The sequence below is a fragment of the Poecile atricapillus genome, chromosome 14 (genome assembly GCF_030490865.1).
Source record: "Poecile atricapillus isolate bPoeAtr1 chromosome 14, bPoeAtr1.hap1, whole genome shotgun sequence".
NCBI lineage: Eukaryota > Metazoa > Chordata > Aves > Passeriformes > Paridae > Poecile > Poecile atricapillus.
Genome location: NC_081262.1, coordinates 10,210,731 through 10,238,610, shown reverse-complemented (window position 1 = coordinate 10,238,610; position 27,880 = coordinate 10,210,731). Strand labels below are relative to the sequence as shown.

The 27,880-nt window shown below is 39.6% G+C and overlaps 1 protein-coding gene across 2 annotated transcripts; it reads left to right on the top strand.

Moving 5' to 3' along the window:
* The first annotated feature begins 97 nt into the window (after positions 1–97).
* On the top strand, positions 98–27,383 carry LOC131584454 (parvalbumin, thymic). Of its 2 annotated transcripts, none has more exons than XM_058849595.1 (5): positions 98–183; positions 22,113–22,180; positions 22,962–23,094; positions 23,312–23,421; positions 24,711–27,383. In XM_058849595.1, exons 2-5 carry the CDS (start codon positions 22,120–22,122, stop codon positions 24,734–24,736), a joined length of 330 nt encoding a protein of 109 aa, XP_058705578.1. In that variant the 5' UTR covers positions 98–183; positions 22,113–22,119; the 3' UTR covers positions 24,737–27,383. The 2 variants fall into 2 exon arrangements, with proteins under 2 accessions (XP_058705578.1, XP_058705577.1); XM_058849594.1 differs by lacking the exon at positions 98–183 and adding an exon at positions 20,346–20,404.
* The last annotated feature ends 497 nt before the right edge of the window (positions 27,384–27,880 follow it).

Below are 27,880 nucleotides of genomic sequence, written 5' to 3'. Positions count from 1 at the left end.
AATATTTTGCATCATCCATCTCTGTCTGGAGGCACTTCCAGCCACAGCAACTGGGTGTGTGCAGACATGAGTGACTGGGGCCAAAAGAACTCCAGGAATGTTGTTTCTCAACAAGTCTTTTATATTTATTTGATCCTGCAGTCAGTGCCAAGAAGCAGATCTCTGGTGGATTCAGCAGATCAGGTATGTAGGAGCATATTTCTTCCCTGGCTTTGCTGAAATTTATAACCTCAGTGAATGGCTTTGTGATGTGGCTAAAATAATTTCTCTGAAGAACAAGACATGCAGATTAGCTCAAGTAGATCTCTCCATAGGAAGTGCTCTGACTATTCTAATTGTCAGTGAATGCCAGAAAAATACTGGAAATATGACATCCACAGGGGAACAAATCAGTAAGCACAAAAACCAGTGTTTCTGTACTCTTTCTTCATATTAATACTTCTATATGAAAATCCTGAGAGGGTAGTCAGAACCTGAGGACCTGTGGAGTGTTCACACAGGCAGGTAAGTTATCAAATGTCTATTTTCAGGCCATCTTTGATTGTGAAAAGTGTTTGGTTACCATCTGGGCATGGCAGGGCACAGCCTCCCCCTGGGCCTCGCACAGGACATGCCCTGTCTCCCTTGAAAGTTGTCTTGCACAGAATGGCAATGTCAAAGGCAAGGTGAGATATCAGAAGCTCATCAGCAACCCTGCTGGAGCATGGAGAGGTCTTCTGCCTTTCTGCTGAGAACAGAATATTCTCACTAATGCAGTATGTAGGGAGTTTGTTAGGGAAGACAGAAATGAGAGGAGAGGGAAGGTGTCACTGAATGTTGAGGAAATGGCTGAGCGTGAAGAAATCTGTGATCACAGTGACCAAACAAATTCTGTTTGGGTGGAAAGGACTTGGACTAGAGATGACAAAAACTGCCCCATCAGGATAGTGCTGAGGATCTTTTAAAGCCTCCTTCCTCTATTCAAACTTGAATATAAATTATAAGAGATGTAAAAATACAGGAAAAATAATAACTGCAATTCCTTGTTTGAGGAAGATTTTAACTTAAAGCAGAAAATTAATACCACCAGTGATAGCAGAGCTCCATCAAAGACACAGGGATGATATAAGGTGGTTTTCTTTAATAATAAATCAGCTAACAAGAGATGGTATTGCTTGAGAATAAGCAATGATCCTTTGCTTTGACATTAGGCTAATAACAGATGGGAATGACATATAAAGGAAGCGGTAGTATAACAAAAATTGCAAGTCTTAGAAGAAACAGAGTATATTTCTTCATGCACAAAACTATTGAGGAATATATACAATCTCCTCCCTAGCATACTGAAATAACTGGTATATGAATTTTCAAGTAAAAGCAGCCAGCGTTTAATGAATTTCAATGAAAGCTTGCCTAGGACTTCAGCATAGCAAATACAATGTTTATATTCTGAAATGTATTTTTAGAAAGTATACATATTCTAAAATGTATTTTAAAAATTCAGTATAATGCCAAGTCTTAGAACAAATTAATTGTGGGGAGGCAAACAGAATGTGAGAAAACATATATGGTTTACCAGAGCAGAGGATATCAGTCTGAGCTGGTGTATCTTGAGGAAGATAATTGTCTCTCTGCAATGAAATAATGCAGTGAACTCAGTTTATTGAAGTTCAAATAGATTATTTGATACAGTGCTCTGCAGGAAATCATTACTGAAAGTTGAGGTGATAGGGATTAATATAAAAACAATATGAAGAAGGAGCAACGGGTTATAATAAAAAAGTAGTTACAAGAATGGCCAAATTACCTGATGGTATTCCTCAGGGATCACTCTTTGGAGCAATACCATATAATCCACATTTCCATGAACTAGGAACATAAACAGGCCCAGCCTCAAAAATTGTGCATGTGATAAAAAGCTGGGGGATACTGCCAATGCTGAGCAGGACCACATCACCACACTGGAATTAGATGACCTTCTTGCCTGCAGTGATAGAAATTTAATAATGTGAACTGCAAAGTCATGTTCTTGGGATTCATCAGCTGGAAGCAACAGAGAAGGAAAAAGATCCGAGTGTTCTGATAGACTGACAGTGTGCCAAATCTGCCAGTACAACACAGCTGTGGAAACAGATAATGTAGTGTTCCGATGGGTTAGGTGAGATTTTTAGCAGAGAAGGAAATATTGGCACTTTTAGACAAGGCACTAGTAAGATTTTGTGTGAAATATTTATACAGTTCCTGTCAACAGTGTTGAAAAAGATTAGCTTAAACTGGAATCAGTGCAGACTGGCTATTAGAGCAATTACAGAATTAGCAGTCTTAGGGAGAGATAAAAAGAACATGACTTCTTCAGTGTGACAGTGGAGGAACAATATGCAAGTCTTTTATAAATAGATCTATGCAAGTCCTTTATAAATAGATCTTATGATAAATAGAGTGGGAAAAGAACTGAGTTAAAGGTTAACGTGACTATGAGATAAAATTTTTATAATCTGATCAACAGCATGTTTAGACTGAAAACTATAGAAAACATTCCTAGCTATTGAAGGAGATCACATACTTGCATGGTCTTTCAAAGGGAGCAGTGAAGACAAAAAACCTAAATAGTCTTAATATGGAACTTGATATTCCCACAGAAGAGTTCCATAACAAAGGAAATGAGTCTGTGGGCTGTCAGTGTTTGGGATATACCAACAGAGGTTTGAAACAAGACTAGATCTCTCTTGTTCTTTATTTCTCGTGTGTGGATACCATGCTTCACAGTGTTTCTGATTGCCAAGGGACCAGCAGGCTTCTCCCAGCACATCCTCATTGCTGCATAAGTTAGTTTCTGAGTTTTTTTCACATTTCTCTGAAACACTGGGCCCTTGCCAGTTATTCAATAGCCATAGCCAAATTATGTGTTTTTCCTCCCAGGCAGATGGGATTTGCACCTGGGTGCACTGATTGTAGAAGGATTTGTGTAGGTGTGTAGATGGACCAGCTCCTCCTCTCCAGGCCCCTTTTGCAGGACTTCAACACCTAATAGTGCAGTGTGGCTCTCCCTTTTCAAACAAAATGTACTCTGTTCCATTGCCCGAACTAATCATTGGATGACATTTTATTCTCTACAATCTTCTAGCTGAATTTTCTTTTATCAAGTGCCTTTTTTTTCCATTCTTGCTTATATTGGTATAAATCTGGAGTAACTACCCTGTAGGCTGGCCCTTGCTAACTGAAATTAAACATGGGTTACGGATGACTGGAGAAACTTGGATTTCTTATTATGTTCTTCTCAAATACCCTTTACCTCCTAGGACTTCTATTCAGCATCAGCGGCTCTGTCCCTATTCTCTGAGTTATTGATTCTGCTCTTTTATCACAGTTTGGAATGTGATAAAGAACTCTGGCTGTGATGCTGTGGAAGTTCAAGGACACCTTTTCTGCACCTGCCAAGGGTGATTCTTTGAAATACTGCAGGGTGGCTGAATTTCTGTATTATTCCTTTATCTACATTTATCATCTTCCCCACCCTATGTTATGAGGAAAGAAAGCCAGAGTAGTTACATAACACGTTCTCAACAGGAATCCAAATAATTGCTAATGTTGTGTTTGTTTTATTTGTTTCCATGTCAAATTGAAAAATAACCTCATATCCCACTGTGAACTACCTGGCCAAATGTAATTCTTTCTTTTATGTCTGAGAAATACCTACAACATCTCAAACATTTGTGGAAACAGTACTAGTAACAGTAGCAACAACACACCTGCCATGGTTTGATCTCACTCTGTTATGCTTCCTTTCAGCCCTTTCCCAAAGACATCATAATCTGACTCTGGGGTCTCACATAACCTACTTGGGTTTTCCACCACATGAAATATTTTCTTATTTTTCTGGTGTTCTGAACATGAAAGAGGTATGAATAATTCTGATTTAATCACAAAATCCTGTGTAGCTTGTAGCCTGTCAGGATAAGGTGATTTTTTTTCTCTTAAAATAAGCATAATTCCAATAGCCCTGCCTGTGCACTTAGACACTGAATACAGCACTGCAGGATATTTCAAATGCCAAAGAACTCCTTTGTTTGAAACTGGGTTCTTCATTTGAGGATCCAGTGTTTGTCTACATAATAGAAGGCATCTACATAAGGTTTAGCATGGGTGATATGATTCAGGTACTGATGCCAATGGAATTAATTAATGGAATTAATCACAGCTTAATGAGAGAACCAAGACTATAGAGAAAAAAATCTTTCTGGAAAACTGGACCTCCACTGCAGAGAAGGAAAGATGCACTGGGAAGGACGGCAGTGGGATGAAGGATCATGTACAAGACATCCTGGCAGGATGGAAGGGGTCTGGGTTGTGTCAGAGCAGCTCTGTGCTCACCTGAGGGAGCCAGAGGAGTCACAGAGGTGACACAAAACAGCAGAGCAGCTGGAAGGGGCAGTCCTGGAAGCTTCCTTGACCTTGTCGCTGATATTTTGTCCCTCGATTTTTGCACTGCAGAGCAGAATTTAATGTACTATCAACAAATCCTCATATCCATCCTCCTGGCTAACTCAGCAGTGTAAGAAGGGCAGCTTTTTGCGTAAAATACGATTTACAAACGTTTTTAGAGGCTCCATTTTTTTACCTCCTTACGACCTCAGTTTGGCTGTGCCACTCGCACGCAGAACCCGGAGGCTGCCGAGTGTTCCGCGGGAAGGCAGAGCTCAGCACCTGATCCCGCTGCCTGATCCTGCTGCTTCCCGGCTCCGAGGGATGAGCCAGCCATCGTCCCTTCCCAAAAACCCCGGGGCCGCGGGCCCAGCGCGGCAGACACGAGGTGGCGCTCAGCAGCCTCCCTGCGCAGGGAGCGGCGCGTCCCAACAGCGGCAATCGTGCGGTCCCAGAGCGGCACAAGGGGCTCGCATTCCCGGCATCGGGATGAGGGGCTGGGCATTCCCAGCATCGGGATGTGGAATTGTGCATTCCCAGCGGCGGGATGTGGGGCTGGGCGTTCCGAGGGGATGCAGAACTAGGCTGGGGACAGGCCAGACAGAGGCCGGGAGCCAAGCTGGGAAAGGACTGCGCACTCTTAGTCCTTAAGCAAGTGTTTCCTACATCAGTGTAAATCCTCCACATCTAAAGGCTTTAGATATTAAGAGGTCTTACGAAGTGTAACAAACATATTAAGGAAACATAGTAAGAGAAAGAAAACTGGGGGAGCCAAGAGACATCCTAACTCACTGATATCAATCCTGCCAGAGCTTGTAAGTCAGTGTTTACAGGCTACCAGCCTTGTTCTGTTCTTCCTGCCAGGCTCAGACACCAGCAGCTGAAAGGAGAAAGGCAAGATCACCACCGACATAAAGAACACAACAAGATCTTGTTCACCTTTCCACTCACTGTTTTTCTCTTTTGGTCATTCCCTGCTCCCTGCCTATTTATTTCTCTTCAGTCTCCATTCTCTGCTTTGGCTATACTGTCTATCAGAAAGCACAAAGGAAGAGGACTCAACAAGCCAAGCCCTGTCTTGACAAGTCCAGTATTTTCATCTCCCCATCTTAGCTTAGCCACCATGACCTTAGCAGGGCCCCACTGCAGAGTGCAATTCATGGATCACCTGTCCTTCCCTGCAGCCTGAAAACCAGCCTTTTTTTCAAGAAGACCAATCACAGTGAAACATTCTCGCAAAACAGCTATTTATTATGATCACTCCCTCTGTTAACGTCTCTTTGTCCTGTACAAGCAGGTCAGGCCATGTATGCTTCAGTCACACAATAATGTCCACATGCACCACATGCAACATGTGCTACCTGGGCTGGTACCAGCTGGGCAAGATGAGGTATCTGTATTTATTTATATTGTACCTCATCTTGGAACAGGTGGTCTCCCTGATTTCTTGGCATCACCAGCCTGTGTGAGGCCCATTCTTTCATGCACTGACGTTTATGACTGCTATAGATGTATGACTTATCCCTGGATAATGCCAACTAAATCAAAATTATGTTTATGCATAAGAACTGCTTTATTTTTCAGGCATCCAGCTTTAGTGCAGGCAGTTCAAAAATGTTTTCCCATCTTTTCTCCTTAATACCTTGTCAAAATTTGATTAGTGCATTATCCCTTCTATTTTAGCAGGACCAGCCTTTAAGCAACAGAATTCACTCTTCTTTTCCATCCTATTCTTATGACATTTCCTCTTAGGCAAATCTTGCCTGCTCCAAGAAAAATAATCTAATCTGCAAGGACTGGTTGTCAAGTAGGTGCAGAATTCAATGAGTTTGCACACAATTTGCACAGATGAGTTCCATGGTTAGAACCAAGAACATGTCATGGAGTGCAAGGTGCATATTTGGGATTAATAAAAGTCCACTGCCACTGCTCTGCATCACCCTCCAGGAGCATCACAGCAGCACCAAAGCCATTACAAAGCCTTGAATGGCACTGTGCCCCTCAGCCTTGGTGACTTTTAACCACTGCTGAATAACTCAGCTGAGTTGGAGAGAGTGTTTATCCTTGTGCTTTGGGTTTAGTTGGAGCAATTTGCCCAGTTTGATCCTCTACTGCTCCATCAATGGTTTCAAACACGCAGCACTGCTTGGACCATTGCAAGAGCAGAATACTCCACAGCTGACTGCTCCAAGAGCATAGTTAAGTTACACCTCATCCAAAACTGAAATACTGTGCATTTAAAAAAAAAAAAAAAGCTGGAAGACCTCAGTTCCTACACCCTGCTGCTTCAGTCACTTGGGAGCAAATCATGAACCTTTAAACACCAGTCAGAGATCACAGAGATTAACTCCCACATTCATGATTACCTACCATGTTTTGAGTTGTCCTTTTGTCAATCCAAACAATCCAAGTGATTAATAAATCCCAGCAGTTTCACAAAGGCCTGCTGAACAGTGAAAGGTCAGGGCTGTCTCTCACAGTGGAGGAAGATGTGCTCACTTTGCTATTGCTAGTTCAGCTTTGGGAGGTCTGTAAGCCAGCCACAGATACTACTAATTACAATTAGGCTCCAGATCTTCACCCACCAAAGATAAATCTGCAATGTGTTTGTATGTTTGTGTCTTATTTAAAAGAGTCACATTGTGATAAACCAAAATGCAGAGTTGCTGACTGGCTGATTAGCAACAGACCAAATCTGCATGATCTTTACCCACATTTTCACACTGGCTTAGTCTATAATATTACTTAAAACATTCTCCACTCCTGAAACCAATCTGACTTATTTATATATTTACTCTTGCACTGTTTCAAATCCTACTACAAGATCTACCTCCCAGAGATTGGATGTGGATTTGGAAAAACAATATAAAACCAGAACCAAACAGGAGATTCATTCCAGAACTGAACCTCCCATCGTACTTTCACACAAATACTATTATTCTATGCCATATAAAGGTAGCTGTTGGGGAGCTCTATAAAAAACAGAAAGCTTTACATTTCTTACTTTTCTAAGAAAAAAGGCAAAACAGAGAAATTATTCTTTGACTACTCTCTATCTGATGCTTAAGGTTGTTTTAAAGGTAATTTATTAAAAATGTAATTTCCTTTAAACATCAAAGGCCTTTTTTTCATGAGTCTTTCCTGTTACATAGTTCAAAGAAAGTCACATATCAGGTTTTCCTGGTGAAATATGCTTAAAGACAAAATCATTACCATAGGTGGGGATTTTTAAAATAACTGTTAAGCCTGTAACTACTAATACATCTGATTAGCAGCAGAAAAGCAATGACTGGCCTTTTCCTTGAAATGGTAGCAGCTTGTTCCATCTCCTGGACAGAAAGTAGCTGGGTTTTGCAGCCAGGCCACCCCAGCCAGTCGCACACCGAAGTTCCAGTGGCAAGGACCTGGCTTGCAGGGTTGTGACAAGAAGGTAGCAGAATTTTGATCTAACCCTGGCTCCAGCAGGGATTTGTGAGGTGAAATATTGGGCTTTAGCCCCACCCAATAAGCACCTTCCCCCCAGCCTTGCCCACAGTTTCTCTGGTCCCCTTGCTGGGGTCACATCAGTGCACAGCAAGGGAGGATGGAGGGTTAATGAAGGCCAGTGTCTCCATGTCACTGCTGGGCCTCAGCACCACAGATCTGGTGTCTGCACTGAAGAACGAGTCATTTTAAAAGAATGTAGGTATCAAAATGCAGGCAGTTCTCCAGCTACATACAAGTTAGACTATCTGTTTCTTGCTGATACAAATTTTCACACACTGGGGGGGAAAAGTGCTGGTTTCATGCATCACTTTGCACTGGATTGTGTCCAGTTGCTTTACTTATCATTATGCAACTGAACCCAGGGCAATTCAACACCCAAGACAAAATTAGAAATACATAAACATATTTGCACTGTTTCTTTGCTCTCCGTAACAATATTTGTTTCTCTCCCCAACCCAAGATGAACTGCACAGAACAAAATGAAGTACAGAAAAAATCCCCCTAATTTTATTTTTCTGAATTGAGTACTTTGCCATTTATTATTGGCTTGCATAGCAGATCAGATGGGACTATTTCAGTTTAAAATAAAACTACCATCTTGATAGCTGGGGAAATTCATACATGAACCAAATGTACCATAAGGCAGCACTTAATCAGGCAAAAGCTGAATTTTTTTCAATATAGGGATAAGCAAAAACTCATGACCAGTGTAACTCAAATTCTGTTTCTACCAAAATTACAGAAGTAAGAAGAAATTACAGGAAAGTGAACAGATAAACAAAACCAAACCGAAACAAAACAAAAACACCCTGACAACAAAACTACCTGGCCTGTATTCCAGTACAAATTTTCATCTCCAGAAATCATTGATAGTATCTGTGGAGTTCATGCCAACCTTTCAGCTGTTAAAGAGATTAGCTAAGTTTTGTTTATGGGGGAACAGCATCTAAAGGGATATATCTGAGCTCTTTGTGATACATTTACAGTAGGATCTGATTCCTAGAATCATCTGTCTTGCAATGAAGCAGTTTGTAGCACAAGAATCTATTCAACATACATTAAGGCAATATCAACAATTCTCCCTTTCGCTTTGACCTCTTTCTTTCACCCTTTTTTAAGGACAAAGCCTATCACTTAAATGCCTGTGGCAAACTGTACTGGCACAAAGCACACAATAAATATCAACTGTGCAGGGCCTCAGGGAGGCTCAACATCAACATCAGAATTAGAATTCAGATAGTCCATCCGGGGTTTTGCATTTCTCTCTCTGATAAGCATAAATAATTTACGTACAAAGACAGGTGTTCTCTGGAGGCAGAACTACAGAGGTAAAGGAGGGGAGTCCAGTCCTGTGCTTCCTCTTCATTCCTATCAGGATAGGGCCTTACTCCTAAACTCAGCCATGTGAGCTATTCAGCCAAATAGCTGCTGCCATTCCTGGGCATCCTGCACCCACTGCTGCCTGAAGAGTGTCTGTTTCCTCCTTCTACTGACAATTGCCATCTTTTTTGACCACGTGTTGAAATGTTCCTCTTTTGACTGGGAAGTAAATTTAGGAATATGGCTGATAATAACTCCATCATCTTAAAAGAAACCTCCATGTGTTTTGACAATGGTCATAAAGTATACTAAGGTGGCTTTAACCAAGATGAAGTACAGGATGAAAAATTACCAGATCTTGGTAAAAACAAGGATGCTACTTAATTTTCAATTAAAGTAGTAGAGAAGCAAAGAAATATTCAATTCATTCTAATGACCCCTAGCTTCTGTAGCTATCAGGTCCACCTTGTTAATCAATTTCCAAATGTTAATTATAACATAATTTTCATGGGAAACATGTCTTATTGTGGTCCACATCATGTTGGCACTCAAGTCAATGGGGATTTTGCCATTGACTTCAAAAACAAGAAGTCTCATACAGTAGGCATTTATAAATTTCAAATATTCGTCCCTACAATTTATAAATGATAGTGTTGCTTGCAAGACTAAATCTTACTCCAGTCCCAGTAGAAATCCATGGAATTTATTTCTTTTTGACCCAGGAACACTGTGCTGTCTGTGTATTGTATTTATTACTGTCAGGTAAAGTTAATTTCATTCTGTAATCTGTTCTCCAGACAGCAGAGGAATGACAGCAGCAGCCTCTGAAAGAGCTGTGTCCAGCCCCCATCAGCCAGAGGGACTGCTACTGTGCTGTGTGAGGAGAAGGACACAGGGACATGGCTGGGCCCAGACCCTGGGGTACCCAGGGTGAGATGTGCTGAGATTTCAACTTTATTCATTTGCCCAGAAAATCTCCTTCTGGTCAGAGAGACTCCTCAGTGCAGAAAAAAACCACCAGAGCAATTCTCTGAGCATCTTCTTCTTATAAAGCTAAAAATACAAAAATCATAAAGTAAAGTCGGACATACCACACACATACAGAGCCTGTCCTTCCATGCACAGGGAAAAAAAATATTTTTCTTTGCTTTTCATTCTTTTAAAACCTTTGAGATTCTCAGCATTGGTATTGTGGCCTCATCTTTTTATTTGTATTTAAATCCTGCCAGCTGAAGAACTTACAGAGAAACAATATTTTGTATTTTAAACATTTTATAAGAATGAAAAGCAAAGGAAATTAATATAAATAGGAGCACATAATAAATTTCAGTGTTGTCATATTTAGTGGTGCAATAAAAACCCCTATTATATAGGCACTTTACCTTAATCAAAACACATTGAGAGATTGATTCCACAATCTGTATTCATTAAATTCCCACTCACTCTTTACCAGAGCTTTATTTAGAAATTTGCCAAGACTCCTGTTTCCTTAGATTTCACAGCTGTAGAATTTACAATCCAATTCACCACTAAGTAAACGTTGCCTGCAGAAATGTCAGATAATACAGACTATCTCAGAAAGATCTGGAAGGCTCTCTGTGCTCCCCACAACAGAAATAGTCATTACTACCAGGGAAAGATTCCTGTCACATGTGATTCAAAGAAATGGACTTTATAATAGTAACTGCAAATATTTAGAAGTTGATAAAATACAGGCAGTACATTTGTTTGGGGAGGGAACCTAATTTTCAGTGTTAAGAAGAGTCACTTTACACAGGTTTTTCACTGTACCGGGAGTTCTACTATGATATTTACAGACAGATCTGTAAAACTCAGCTTTTGGTCTGCAGCTCCTTCAAACACCTAACTTCAGAAGTCTAATGTTATCAGCTCTGAGATAAAGGCAGAAATAGCTCTGTACACAGATGTGCTCTAGGCAACATCACAAAATACGTCCCTTCTCCCGAGCTTGTCAAGACTGCACATTTTCCCTTGATGAAAAGGAAATCTGAGATTGCATTTTTAGTAGCATTATGGAGAAAAGACACTAAGTCCTTGAGAGCTAAAAATTGGATGCATTTAAAAAGCCTATTTTCCATGTGTTTACCTCAAAAACATACCTCTTTCCCTAAACAAGCACAATCTGATAAAATTTGAAACCACTGCGTGGGATGTGATCAACTGGAGAAACTAGAGAGAATTTGGATTCTGGTGACTCTTTTGGGTACAGAAGGCAGAGTGTATTCCCCAAACACAGAACTCAGTGTTTTTGTTAAATATAGCCCTAAACTCTCCCTGTGCTTGAAGATATGTGTCAGCTTTATCTGCATTGACCAGTCTGTAATTTTACACCCTGTCAGGGATCTGAAAAAACAGTCTTAACACAATCTAGGCTGAGAGCCTGTGCTTTTAGAAAACCCTGGGACTGGAGTAAAATTCGTGGTCTTTTCCAATTTTGTACTGTTGCTTTTGCGCCAAGATCACACCACGAGGCTTGTGAGCAGCAGCACAAGCACAAGTTCTTGCTGCAGGATTATTCAGCTTTGCTCAGTTATGAGCACAGTGGGAGGAACATCCATGAACCTTAGAAACTAGAATTTAGAAAAAAAGCTTATAAGGGTCATAGAAAGATATTTACTTCATGATTTTGGTGGAGAGACTTTCCCACCAACAAGAAGGAACTATCAAGCTTCTTTTGTTTTCTACTGAATTGTTATTAATGAACTGCTCTACTTGTAGCAAAAAAAAGAATATTCAACACATCATCCTTTAATTCTGAGTTTTGTAATACTGATGCGAATATCCTTTAAACTAAGTGCTCTTCCATATTCAGGTAAACACATCTGTTATTCACTAAGTCGTCATGGTTCTCTTAAGAATGGTGCTAAAACCATCGTGGGGATTTTGGGCCAGCTGAGACACAGGATATCTGATCTAGCAGTCCCTTAGCTGGAATTTCCTTAGTAGCTGAAACAGTAGAGGACAAGCTGAAATACCAGATTCATCAGACAACTTAAAATGTTCTAAATTAAGTGGTGCTGTTAAACACATCGATTTTCCTTTGATTCACTTAGGTTGGAGTGAATGGAAAAAAAGATCATTTTGAAAAGTGTTGTTTGAGTCAAATGAATTTGATTGTAAATGGAGTTAACAATAGGTTTTGTATGTCAAATCTTTTTCATCTGAACATGCGTCAAAACAATCAGGAAAGAGAGTACAGAGAAATCTCCTGTTTGTTGCTTTAATTGTAAGCATTTCTCATCTATAATTCTATGTTTTTTTAATCTCTTCCATCTGCTCCACATGTGTTCAGCATTCCCTGGACACAAACAGACAGTTTAGTAACTATATTAGCTCAATTCTGTATTTCTTACATCAAGCCCATGTCATGCCAAGCAAGCAGGTTGGGATACTCGTCCTTACTCCTGCTGCTTATGGCAGGGTTGTAAATCTGTTGTGGGAACTGGCCACAGGCACTGCTCATACCTGGGATGATGTCAGATCTCCTCGGGGACAAATGGATGCTCTATTTCAGTGGCGCTTACCCAGATTATTTTAAATAAGACAGAAAACTCTCAAGATCTGACCAGTCATGAGACAGTGTCTCCAAACAGGTTTTGCTCTCTTGGGAAAGCTGAATTTCAGGCTGTTCTCCTCCCCAGAGGCACAGCTGAGTGGGCTGTGCAGCGCTGGCTCTGCGCTGCCCAGGGACAGCTGCCACCTTCCTGAGCCATGAGCTTCAACTGGGCTTGCTGGAGAACCTGAGATAACAAGAGCCAAAGCACCATGGCCTCATTCCCAAGTCTGTACTCTGAAATCTCACCTCTCTGACAATATCCCTACACAGGTGATACCCCACAGGCTGCAGCCTCCAAGAGGTTTATGGATGTTCCTTTTGTGGGAAGGTTGTTACAGCACTTTAACCTCTAAAGATTGCACCTTTATTTCCCATTTTACTAATTGAATTTGTTTCTCTAAGAGCAGCCTTGCTATTTTTGCCTTGTTGTTGTTTATTCAGTTTTCCTTGGAAAACTCTAGGGGGTTGCTAAAGAACTGGCAGAATTAGGACACCAAGATACAAGTGCTGCCTGATTATCTGATCGTGTTTTTCATACTTCTAGTTTTAAAACTGGGTGAAATCCAATTCCAGCCACTCAAAGGAAATCCTCTTGGAAGATGACCTGGTGGCCATATTACCAGAAGATAAGTTTCCATGTTTTCCTTTTGTTAATACCACTGAGCTGTCTATATACTCAGGGTCTAAATAGAAATGTATTCTGCAAATAGAGGTGATTATAGAAGATGTCCAACAAACGTCCCAGAGCAGTGGGTCACACTGTGTAGTGAGTCACTGTCCCTCAGTCCCACTGGAGTCACTGCCCAGGACTTCCTCTGTCAAAATGGAGCAAATTGACAAAAGACCAGGCTGATAATTTCAGTTGCTTGCATCTATAAAGGCACTGACATAACTGCTTATAGAGATTAAAATTTAAGAATGGTGGCCTTATGCATCAGTCTCAAAAAGGCTTCAAACAACTTTCAAACCTTATTCAATGTATGCTTCTCTATCTGTTTCGTAATACCTACATATTTAATAGAAAAATCTGCTTGTTAGCAGATTTTAGCAAGAATGTTAAACCATGCCTAACTTTGTATTTTTCTCCAAAGCATGACTTGAATTCTTCTACTAGTTCTAATAATGCATACTCTTTAATTCCTACGCCAAAAAAATCCATCATTCATAACCAGAAGCATTCATAATTTAAATTACTGTCTCTGCTGTTGATGGCACCATCAATTACAGGGTTAGGTGATGGGGAAGATCTGCACTGATTAACATGCATTTTTCAACATCACTGTTCAGTAAGGTTTTATATAGCTGCAACTTTCAGGAAGTAGCTGGGATTTGGTATTCTGAAATTACCTTGTCATGGTATTCTGAGATAACAGCTTTGGAGCATTTCTTAGTAAAAGCTTCACATTTCATTTAATACTCAAATTTCAGTAACATCACATTGACCACAGAAGTAATTAACTTTCCAGAAAAAATTATACGTGACAAATTTTGCCCAGAACTACAGCTTGCACAGCCCAGCTCAGCATAGGGTAGGACATAGAATACATTTGCAAAATGTTCTTCTCAAATTCAGCAAAGTACTTATGCATTTATTCTCCTTATCACCTGCTTTCATCTACCTCTTCTCAGAAAGGGACAAGCCAATATGGAGAACTTGGGAATCAGCAAGACCCCTTCTGCTCTCACCATCTGGATTTTCAAATCCAGATGTTGCTGTATGGTATGTCCAAATGCAAAAGCCAAATAAAATCAGTCAAATCCTTGAAAAATTTTGAAATTCAAAAATTGATGCAAAAATCTCAACATTTTTTTGCATCTATCTGTTGTCTCTATTTTAAAGTACCTCTGTGAGTTGTCTCAGAGAATCAAAAGTCAATCAAGCACCTCCCCATTTGCTGCCTCCTGTGTGAGCAGGAGCTCGAGCTCAATCCCTTTGCAGTTCAAGGGCATTTTCTGCTCTAACAATGAACCAGGCATAGCCAGGCTGGAATTCCTGTTCCAAGGGAGACAGGCCTCCTGCCCTTGAGATTCACCTAGACTTTTGCTCCTTAAGCTTCCTGTTTCGTAAAATGCCTTTTCAAATGTATCCTTTTTAGCAAGGTGCAGACACTGCTATAATTCAGCTCAGATGGAGGCCATAACAATTCAAGGAAAGATTGTTAAGTGAATTTATTACTTGATTACCATAAATTTAATTTTTTGTCCAGAGCAACAGTTTTGAAATAATTTACTTTAAACCTGACTGCAGCAATTTGCTAATAAAATCCACAGTAAATGTGGTTTGTCCATAAATGGCAAAGAAGAACTTGCATTTACTATCTGGGTTGTCCTATGCTATACAATAAAGCTTGAAATCACTGGGCTATCTGGACACTGATATCACTCAGGAGCTACAGTACAAATGCAGCACTGTATAGGAAGAACAATGCCTGTTTCTGTCTTTTCATCCCACTGATTCTTCAAATATTTGAACAGTGGAATCACTTCATTGATGCGCCATTTGATTAAACCAGGCTTAGCTCTCAAATGCTCAATGGATTCTTGTTTGTGAAGACTTAATGCTTTCATATCCAATGCTGTTATGTCTCTAGTACCAATTTCCATATTCATTCAGCTTACTTTTCTATAGTTCTCATTCTAATTATTGTCAGTGTTGTTGGCGACGTCTAATGAGGGACAAAAGAATGTTTCAGAGTTCCTGGGTCTGGGTGCCGTGCCCTGGAGACGTGAACTCCATGTTTGGACAATATCCAAACACACATCAGCCCCTTATTACGCTCTAGTTTGCATAGGAAAGAAGCCCTGCACACCAGGCTGGAAGGAGCTGAGACAAGTCCTGACCATTTCCCAATCTCAGCAAATGGAGGAGAAGGGAATTAAGTCACACTTCACTGGGCACCTGTGAGTCAGATTGGGTCCAGGCTTTGTGCACAGGGAAAATGCCTCTCAGAGTCAGCATCTGGGGTTTTTGAAACCCGTATGTCCTTGGAATATATCTGTATAACTCCTTGAAAAGCAACTCTGCCAGAAGAGAGGCCCTGCTTTATTCAGCACTATCAGTACTAGATCAGCATAAGCACAGATAATGGCCCAGTTCTTACTTTGTGCTCCTGAAATTATAGAACCCAAGGAGTTGTTTCTGTTTATAGTGGGAGCCGCTGTTTACACAGTGGGATAAGGACTACACAGGAACATACAGACAGGCTGAAAAACATCTGAGTTCATTTCAAACACATCTATATGTGAAAGCTTGCTGCAACTGAGGATTATTTATAGTGCTTATAAACCATAGTCATGGAGCAGGACTGCACCAGGCTACACAGTGTAAACACACAGACTAAAGTTACAATTCCTGAAACAAGGATCCCCTCGAGGGATTTTACCACACAAGATTTGAAGAACACAGCTCAATAACAGAATATGGTAGATCAAATATTGAATAGAATTTCTGTTTTCAGCATGTGTCTTTGCTTCCAGCTTAGCTAGAGAAGATTGCCTTGGCTGAATTGATTTCATTTTCTGCTCAAAAACCATGATAATCCTACACATACCTTCTTATTGACATTTTTATTTGGATGCTTTCAAAAACAGTAAGATTTTTACTTCAGAATTAAGGCAAGAAAATTGATTCTACAGGTTTTCTGACACTTACTGCAAGTAATTTTAGACTTATGGATAGAATCATGTGGAGGTTCAAGTATCTTGTCTGTTTATGAATGATTGTATCAGATTTAACGGACCCAAGAATCTACCATTTCAGAAATCAGTCTATGAGAATTTCTTTCTTGAAAAAAAAAAGGCTTTTTCCTTCTGCATCACTGGATGAACATTTTTAGAAAGAAACAGAAATGGAAATGAACTGGAAAGGTTAAATTTGAAAATAAAAGTTTTGAGCTGCTGCTTCAGAAATCATATAGAATTTACATCAGGGTCATATTCCTTTCAAATTTTGGAATCAGGATTGAAATTCCCATTTCAGATATGCAGGTCCAGGAATTGTCTGATTTATGTAAACAATCTACTTGGCTTAAAAATTATGTTTTACACATTTAAGAAAAATATGACTGAAAAAGTTTTGTACATTAACATTTTACGGGGCACTAGGAACTGAAAACCTGCATTGTAAATTTTTAGCACCTCTGAAAATCTACCTCAGAGGTTCAACCCACGTGACATTACAATGATAGCTGGTGAAAAATAAATTACTTAAATTTTGTGATTCATTCAAGTTTGCAAAAATAAACTAGATCTTATTTGGTGTATTTCCCACATACAGCCTCCTCCCTCCATAGCAACCCTTCCAGAGCTTTTTTGTTTTTAATTCAGCATTTTACTGGGGGTTAGTTATGAGGTGTCTACAGATAGTAGGTTAGGTAATATAAACCTAAAACCACTCACAAATATTCCCAGATCTCTCCAGGAGTTACATTCCTCAAATGACTAGAGCATGATGCATTAATACAATTACACTAAATTATATCTATACAGTTTCCTTCATCTCACTTATTCCCAGAGCAAATTACAAGTTGAATGAATATTCCACTCTCACTACTCACTTGTCATTTAACAATAGGTTAAACACATTTTGTCAGGTGATTCCTGTTCCCTGACTTGTGACCACAGATACCCCTACCAGAAGCATTCATCTCATTCATCTGAAAATAATCTCAGGCATGTACGAGGCACTAAACCACGCTTATTTAAATTAAAGCAGGCACTCACACAACTCTTTGCTGCACTTTTGTTACTCTATTGCACATGATTCACATTGGCACTTAAAGAATGACAAGAACAGATCATAGAACAATCACAGAATTTATGATGACCCAAAATACAGCTTTTCAACCTGGGGAGGTAGCATCAGACGTTAAAAGAATTAAGGTTAAAAATGGGAAGAATAAAACAACTCCATGCCTCCAGAAGGCAAAGAGCCTGGAGCAAAGAGAAATGCTCAAGCTCAAGGGTTTAAAACTGTTTTTAGTGGTAACCTGGCAAGCTGAAATAGATATATTTTCCTTACTTTTTCATACTTCCCCAGTTCATCCTCTGCCAAGTTGGATGGCAGCTGCAAAGTTCCTAACAGTATTTTATTTAAGAAAGTAAAAGTGACCAGACAGATGTTTATGCAATCTCTAATGTAGGGCTTGAAAAGAAAATGGTTGTTGGAGGCTGGTTGTAAATAGCTACATGATCCCCATGCATTTCATAAGTGCACATGTTATGGATCTCTAGTGCCTCCAATCTTACTAGAAAAGTCACTCCAAAATTTTGCTGGAGTCTGAATACAGCTGTACAGAACAGAGCAATAAATCATTTGACTACATGCTTTACCCTTAAAATTGTGGGGCACAAAAAGAATTACCTTGTCAAAGCCTCTTAGAAAACACAGCACACTTCTAAAGACTGCATCCTTATGTGCTTCACATAAAGTTCAAACTAATGGCAACAGCCCACAGGCATAAAGGGAAATAACAGCAATCAATGCTATTTTTAAAGGGAAGAGTGGGGGCGAGGGGTTAACATATGTGGAATTAGCTCTGGGCAAAATGAGAAGCCATTGCATCTAAAATCAAATGCATTCTCTGAAATAGACACCAGGGACCAAATTCCCATGCAGATTCCTGCAGTCCAAGAGTTTCAGCAGAATTTGGCCTTCCTCTTAACTTAGCTTCATTAGGTCATATCATGCCATCAAGTTTTATGTTGGACACCCTACGTACTGCACATCAGTTGTTGGCACTATGTAGACAATTTTCCAATTTGGAAGGGGAGAAAAGGGTGGTGTGTGTAAAAGGGAGAAGAATTTTTTCCCGTTTAGAGTAAAAGTCATTTCTCAGAAGAGTTTGAGGGGGGAAAGTGATATTTGTACCCCTTCTACCAGATGCAACAACAAGAGTCGGTATTAAATATCTCTCCATCAAATTCTTCCTGAAATTTTTCAGCGTCAGCTGGTCAAGAACCCATTCAGAAAACAGGGAAAGCTGAAATCTTCCACAGCCATTCTTAACCAACAATTCTCTGCGAAAGAATTATCTGTGTCTGAAACTGTTTTGTGGAGAGCAGACTTGCAGAATTTTTAATAAGAAAAAGAACTTGTAGCAATAATTTTTCTTATGTTTATATACTGCAAATGAAATAGCAACTCCTCCACAGAGAAAATCTTTTGCAATGGTATTTTGCTGCCTTTTGCTCAGCTGCTGTGAGCGCTGGATGCACTAAGGTCTTGTAGGTACCCTCCATTTGTCACTTTTCTGTCTGGCATCCTGATTTATTAGTGGCTGGCTTCAGTGACTGGTTAGGTGGTTAGGTCTGTCTTCCATCTTAGCATGAAATGCTTTGGAAAATAGATGCCTTGATACTCTCTCTGACATTAAGACAGTCTCTGCACTGTCACCTCTTACTGTGCCACCACCTCAAGCTGTGATGCCAATTGCACTGTCATCCCTTGCCATCCCTTAATCCTGGCCACAATGATACCTTGTGCTGTCATCCATATGACTTGTCTTTCGCTGTTCTGCAACCTCAAGGCACAAGTGAGATACAAGCTGACAGGCTCCTCGCCCAGTTAGGCTACAACATTCATGAAAGAAAATTGAGATGATCAAATTACATCCATGAAAAAAGTAACTGGCACAAAGGAACACTGGGAAACAGCACTGGACAAGCAATTCTAGAAAATCACTTCTCTGAGAGAGAATGAAGACAGGCTGAAAACCGAAAAGACACTCCTCAGATATTGTTATAGCGATGATGTTGCTATTGAAATTGTTCTCTCTATTCTGAAGGCAAAGATCTTTCATGTAGGGCTCAGGGACTTTTGTCTCAGAGACAGCTGGGCAGATCAGAACCCTTTTGCTTCATACATAGCCGACTAAACAGCTTGTCAGAATCTTGCAGAATTGTAAGATTTTCTCTGGAAACAGAGCAGATGAAATACCCTCCCCCAGCCAACTGTTCTGATGGATTGACATAATATTATTTTACCTTCTATAGCAAAAAATTCACTGCGTGGTATTTTTTTTCCAAACAACAACAGATCAGACGTTCTGGAGACAACATGGCTATTATTTCCCTAGATTGGTTTGCTATGCAAACAATACCTGAGAAGAATACTTTTAATTTTTTCTTTTTGTTTAGTGCAACAATGATGAAATTCTATCACACAGAGAGTCTACAGATAAGATAACAAGTTATCACATTTAAACAGTCATTAAAGACACCTCTTCAGAAGTTATTGTGCTTCATTTCATCTGACTCCTCCGATCAAGCATATCACATAGTGGGGGTTTTTGTCTTGCCATACATCACATGGAGAAGCTGGTGTTTTCTGCTTAAATCAGGGGAAATTTGACATGACTGTTCTTTCTGCCTATCTGGCCACTTATCTTGTTTCGTTTGCAAATATCATATGTATTCTCTTGAGATAAAAATAGTGCAAGATGATTAGTTAGGCAAGTTCATTTGACACCGTTCCCCCTTCGTGACGCTGAAATCTAAAATCTGTATATGGTATACAACTTAAAGTATATATATATGCAAGCTCAGCTCTGCTGGAGACACACAGCTAGTACCTTCCTCCCAACCTGACTGCTTCCTTATCCAGTCAAGAAGACCACAAAGGTAAGCTGATCAGATCTTCTACTTTCAAAGAAACACAAAAGCAAAATGCTCCCTAAACGAAAAGCAATTCAAGTATCTATCCTTATCTCTATTCCAGTATGTTGTCTCTTTGCGAGCTAACATAAAATAGAATCAGCATTTGGATCATAGGATGGAACAAGACAAGAACGATGCCCCTCGTAAAAAATGCTGTAATTTTTAGGTTTTCCTTCAACTCTTCCCCTTTTTAATCCTGTCAGCAATGAGAATTAGGTGAACAGCTGAGCTTAAAGTTATATTGCCTAATGCTGAGAGAGGGAAGTGTTTTGCACAAGAACCCACTGAGACAAAATAATTGCTAGTGAAAGAAAAGTAACCCAGCTGCCTGAGCCGAGGAAGGATCCATTGCCATCAGTGGGAATGTGTGCCATCACTTTCTTAAGTGCTTCTGAGATATTCAGAAAGGGACTAAAATGATTGACAATTTCTTCTGCTGCAAACCAACAGGTACAGAGGCAGACATTTCATATTTTAGAGGAAATTTAAACCTGTGTTTAGATCTCAAACCAGTGCACAGACTACAGATGGGTACCACCAGTTGATTCCTTCTCAGTCCATGGTTAGACAGGAAGAATGATGTTGCTGAAGACCAGTTAGGGATTAATGAAAAGATGTTTCTACTCTTTTGCAGCTTTCAAGAATAATTTTTCTATGCCTTATTCTCCTTCTTTCACTAACATGAATTAAGAGTAATGTTGCAAGTTTTAAACTGTAACCTGTCTGCACTGGTGTGTGCAGTTTACCAAACTGGAAATGCATCAGTGCACTAAAAATCTATTAGAAATTCAGGCATTATAGCATTTTGTAAACTGATACACATTGCACTGGCAAACCATTGCAGCTGTTGGTGGCTGAACGGGACAAAGTATTTTTCTCAAATGAAATGTTGCTGTGTCAGAAGAAAACACCTCCACTCTACTAAGAATGAATATTAAGTCATGATACTTCTGTTCTAAAGACAACAATCCACTAAAAGGCCAAAATCTGGGCAAAAAAATGGTTTGTTGTAACCTGTATGGAATGCAAAAGAAAGGAATCTCAGAAAATACTGACAAAAACTTGTTTACAAAGCTCTCATGAAACGTAGTCTTTCAGCGATGCAGTAGCCCAGCAAGACACATTTATTGTTGCAACTAATGGGAGGAACTTCCCTCCAAATTTACATGAGTAAAATTACTATTACTAATTCTACACTAATATTATCATTCTTTGTGAAGGTCACTACATCTACAGATAATAGTACTAGATTTTTCACATTCCAATTACACTTATTCCAGATATAGTTCTAGGGGATATACCAGCCTTATCTCTTATACGTGCTGTAAATATACTCCAGGTTTTACCAAGTAATAATCCACCTCTAGGAAAACCCACACATAAGTCATGAAGTTCTGTGGTGCTGGACACCTTGGATTTGCTCTCCCAGCACAGCAGAGGCATCAAATCTTCCTGAAGCCCCACGCTCCCGCGTGCAGAATTCCTCCCTCATTCCCAGCTTTCAGTGGAAGCACCTGCTGCAGACATCTGTTACAGCATGCTCCACTTGCCATCAGATGAATAATGTTTCCCCTATCACACACTGTCACTGCAGCAACTTCAAATAGAGCCATGAAAGTAGGAGAGAAGTAATTTTAATGACTAAGTAGCTCACATTTAATTTATTTTCCAGTTCAACAATGGCCATCACTGACATCCTCTCTGCTAAGGATATTGAATCTGCCCTCTCCAGCTGCCAGGGTAAGGAATGGTTGCTCTGCAGACAGAAGATGAATACCATTTTTATGTCTTAAGATGACATGCCTATCATTTTTCCCTTAGATTCCTTCCCTGTGAGATCTTTTCCTAAGCTACATTACAATATAGCCCCTTAAACTCAAAAGGTCTCACAAGTGGTGAGCAGCAATTAAAGGGCCACAGTCTCAGTTAGGGCTGGCTTAACACTAAGCTGTCTGTGTCTAAACCTGTTAAAGACTTAATTTTAAAGTTAGTCTTATCCTTCAAAATTTCAGGAAAAGCCTCAGCTTGCAGAATGAGAGTGTCATTTGTGAAGCAATGATCAGTCTCACCTCTCTTAAGAGCTGCTCAGTAAGATCAAGCAAATTTTCCAGATACTCAAAGATCTGGTTTGTCTGTGAATTACTTACTCTTCTATCAAATTATCCACATAAGAAAGGACTCCATGAAAATGAATTAATAATTACAGGAGCTGTTTGTAAGTCACAGTAGCACCCTCTCAATATTTATTATTAATTGCATGTGACACATTGCATAAATCCTGATTTAGCAGAATGTGCATTGTAGCAGAAAACTTCAAACTGGCTGAAAGGAAATATGACCACAGGCACAGAGTGATTAAAAAGGGAAATTATTATCCACTGTATCTGCTCTTTTTCTACACCAGGGAACAAGAGAAAGAGAAGCTAGATGATGCTTAAGAAAAGACATGCATATTCACAAGGAATACACACAGTAGTAGCGACTTCAAGGGAGAATATTTAACAACTTCTGTTTCTTCCAGCTGATGATTCCTTCAACTACAAGTCTTTTTTCTCCATGGTTGGTTTATCCAGCAAAAGTACTGATCAAATAAGGAAAGTTTTTGCAATCCTTGATCGGGACAAGAGTGGTTTCATTGAAGAGGATGAGCTGCAGTAAGTACTGTTCAGCTGCTCTATTTCCTTAAACAACAAAAACCTTTGAACTTGCTTGGTGTCCTTGAAGAAACCCTTGATGTTATTTTTAAAATAAAACACAAATCCTTGTCTTTCCTTGAATCTGTGTGGATTCCCTCAGATAATAAGAGCAGACATTACCTTATGGGATATTTCAGAGAGCAAAATTCAAGCACAGCACCCTGCTCTATTTCAGGCTGTTCCTGAAGAATTTCTCTTCAGATGCCAGAGCCCTCACCTCAGTGGAGACCAAGGCTTTTCTGGCTGCAGGAGACACTGATGGTGATGGCAAAATTGGAGTGGAAGGTAAGACTTCTGAAAATTGATAAAATTTGTGGTTTAAAATGCACACATTTTGGGCTGCATGTAAATTGGGGAATGAAGAATACACATGAATACTTTGGCCTGATACTTTCTGCCACAATTTTTATATGAGCAGATACTCCTTTATTTTCATAGCTTTATTCACATTTGGTCTCTGTTACAGCAGCACAATATTTAGGCCCAGTGTAGAGTCTTATCTTCCAGTCAATGATAACAGCTTTGGGGTTAATCCTGAAGTGTGTCTAATCCATAGACTCAATGCGCCAGATTTTTAAAACATTCCGAACACCTGAATTTCTCTGAATTTCCATTTCAGCAGTGGATGCTATGCACTTCTGGCCATAGAACACTTCCATTTTTAAACACATCTCTACCTAAAGAAACTTATTTCTTCATCTTCCACTATCAAACATTGGCCACTATTACTGGGTGCTTAATTCACTAATGTAAAATATGACTGGTACTTTTTCTCAAGGCTGCAACTGCAGCAGTGCAGCACAGGATTTTGTTCTGGGAAATTATCTGATAAGTGCACATTTCACTGGGCAATCCTTTGAGAAACTCAATCAAATTCCTGAAGAAAACCTCACAGGGATGATGTGAACTAGCCAGGATATTTCTTTTAGAAGCTGCAGCACAGAAAAATAGGACATTATGCATCATGTATTAGAGATGAAGTCACTGAAAACAGGGCTGTCTCAGCTGAACTAGGACAGGTGGCAATAACTCCAACAGACACACGTGCTAATCTTAGCCAGATTTGGGAGAGAGAGATATACTGTTGGAGGAATTTGCTTTTGCAGCAGCTTTTGCAGCTTCTGTTTATGAGCTTCAGATAGGGCATTATATTATGCAGATCTTGGCCCTTAACCATTGAATCTCCTACTCTGGAATTACTTCACTCTGGATATTTTTTATTTGGAATAATAAAACTCAAAAAAACTCCTCTTGCTGAGAGCTACAGGCTCTTTTTCCTTGGCTATTATCAGTTTGTAATGGGGTAAATATAGTTTACCTTTAACTCAGGATTTCCCACGAATACAAATTTACAGACATACTCCTCCTCTCTGCACTTACTCTTTTTAAGGAGTGAAAAATCTGTTACGCCCCCAGAATCTCAGTTTAGCAGCAGCTTGTGCAGTGTTATAATAATTTTGGGAGCCCTACATGCCTAGGAGTTTTAGTCATTTTTATATATCTTTTTAAAGATGTCAAAAAAACTACTTTCAACAAATTTTAATCCCTGCTTTTCTCACTTTCTTCCTTGACAGAATTCCAGTCTCTAGTGAAGGCATAAGCAGCACTAAACCAAAGGCAACCTTGGACTGACTCTGCCAATTACCTCGTCCTGCAAGCACTTCGCACTCAGCATGTGTTTGTACATTTTTCTATTGTTTCAGGCATTAACCGTTCCCCACACATGAAGTTCACACACCTGATTGCTAAGAAATCTTGCAATCTTTTGGTCACATGGCATTGTTACATTTCCATTGTAAAGAAGGCACTTTGCGATATTCCACCACTGATAATGTTAAAATTGTGGCTGAGAGAGGGGAGAAAACAATTAAAAAATTAACTAAACAGAAAGAACCTTGGGGGAAAAAGCTGCTTTTAAAAATTTTCTTTATGTTCTCCATCCTCATATTTGAGCATACTGACTCGCCAGATACAGTTCTGATGACCTTAAACCATATGAAAGCTTCTCAGGCTTAATTGTACAGGTTTAATTGAGGTTTATTTCTGATTAATTCTCTGATACTTGAGAAAAAGCCATGCTGAAAAGATAGCTGAAAATAATTCTTATTAAGTCCCAACCCTCTGAATATGAGAAAAAATTTGAGACATTTAAGAGAAGTTCACACATAGCTCAAAGCACAGAATAAGTTTGTGGGTAATTTTACAAAATAAAGTAGTAGGTTACAGCGTAATCATATCATCAGAAAGTGTTTATGGCCTAAAATGTGACTCTCCCTTAAGAAGATTTATATTTCATGAAATCTAAGGCAGCTGTGAGATAGAGGAGAAGGGTCTAATCCTACTCTGACACTGTCACAAGTCATGGTCCGCTGACAACCTGGGCCACAGGCCTGGTGGTTTTTCCATGAATCATGAGCCTGTTGCTTATTGTCTCTTAACATGTACAAAACAATAATATTTGCCACATCTGTGAATTTCTGTGTTTTCTACAGATGAAACTACAGCCAATCTTGCTGCTTGATTTCCCTAAAGCTCTTACATCATTAAATAATGGCCATTATGCAATTACTTCATTTATTACATTAATTATTATCTATATGTTCCATAATACCAGAGGTTTTCCTCAGTCTGAAAACTAAAAACTAGTCTTCCTTTTGGTAAATGTCTCACAGGATTTTGAATTTGTTATAGCATTGTATTCATTAATGGACAAATAATGTTCATGGCTAAATGCAGATGTCAGCAGGCTGAGTAGATGTTGTGCATTCCTGGCTGAGCGTGTCAGGAATTTCCCCACCCCAGTTTGGCTGTTTCCTTCCCCATGTCCCATTCTGTGTGGCTCCAGCTCACCAGCAGACTGTCATTTTAATACTCTTCGCTGAAACTGAATAATAATAATGATTTGGCAGCTGTTTTGAAGAAGAGCAGAAACAAAGCCTTCTGGAACTTTTATGTAGCATCCAGTGTTGGCATTTCCATGAATTGTGAGATGATTATGTGAGGCAAGCACAGTTCCCTCATTCCCAGGCACGTAAGAGAGCGGTCGACAGGTTTAAAATGGCTAATGCAAAAGAGGAATTCTAGCAATCAGACTCACTGAAGCCTTGGCAGAATTATAATGGTTATAAATCCTAATTCTATCCCAACTGCCTTTGATGTTAAATCTGGTTTTAAATTATAGCTGCTGTTAATTGCAGCACTGAAATATTTTGCATAATGATGAGACTCTGTTGGTTTCTTTTACCTTAATTATTTCCCTGCTGAAGAAAAAAACCTGGGGCAACCTGGATCTGCAGCAATATCCAGATGTAATACATGCATTAGCTGTTCACACTGCTGATCACTGGTTCACAAGCAGATGGCACATACAGTACCAGAAGTGACAGACCTGACACCACATTCCTTGCACCTCTGAGAGTCTCATGTGGAATGCAAGAAATGCAAGACTGCATGGTGGCCCATCCTGCATTTCAGAGATGCTGAACAACTGCACATTACTGCCTTATGCTGCCACAGGGGGATGAAGCACTCCCAAGAATCAGGAAATCCTTGTGTGTGCAGGAACTTTACTTATGATTATAAGAAAATCTGTTCTTCTTAAATAGTGGCAAGAAAATGTGTTTTAAATCTTATTAAAATCATCCAGCCATGTCATTTGTAGGAATTACAATAAAACTCCAAGAAGTCCCCAATTAAAAAAACAAAAGCTCATGGGCTTCAGAAAAAAAATACCACCTACTCTATATTAAGGTTCCTGTTGGCATTAGAACCCACATTTTAGTTCCACATTTTAACCAAACTAGAAAAGAGTGTTTTTCAACTAAAAGAAACAAATTCAAAAAATGTGATGTTTTCTGGCAAGGTTCATTTTAATTAACTTAAGTCAATGGCAGCTTTCAATTTTTTAGGGAATAACATGGAGTGTTCTCTGAACTTGACTATGCCATCATGCTAAATAAAAACTTCAGTTGCAGGATGTCTATATGAATGCAAACTGAAGCATCAAAGAGACACATGGCTGGTATCACAATGTTACCATATTAAGGTACAGAAGCAGACAGTAATTCCTGATGGAAAGGTTCTCTGGAGGTCTCTGGTCCAATCACTCCTGCAGAAGGCCACATTGCTCTAAGATGAGTTTGAGTATCTTCAGGATAGAGGTTCTATAACCTCCCTGGGCATCTGATAAGTAAGGATTAAATCCTCTGCATCAAGCTGTTATGAATGAATTAAACAAATAAAACACTGCTGAGAACATCCTGTTAGAAATTGTTTATGCTACATCAAATCAGAAAGAATCTAACAACCCCTGGTATTTTCACATTGATCACCTGCTCTCAGGTTTAGAGTAAGACAATTCTATTCACTGTAATAATACTCAGTATAAGACTGCTTCATAATTCCCAGCATAAAGGAGATGCAGTTTGTGTGTTTTACCTTCACTTAAGACAATTAAAGAGCAACCCAAACTGTGAGTGGTAGATCTGAGTTCCATTAGGCCCAAAGACTGTGAGTTCTCAGACACCTCAGTCCCTTGATCACCCTGTGTGAGCAGTTTAATCTCTAATCCTCCCTATATTCTTATGACATAAAGATGTACTATGATCCCTTTAAGCAGGAACAAAACACAAAGAAATCCATTGTCCTACACAAGCTCCTAGAAAAAGGATAGAGAGGGCCAGGGTCACGATCCCAAACCCACCCTAGTGCTCTAGTCACTGAATTCACCGTCTGTCTTAAACCA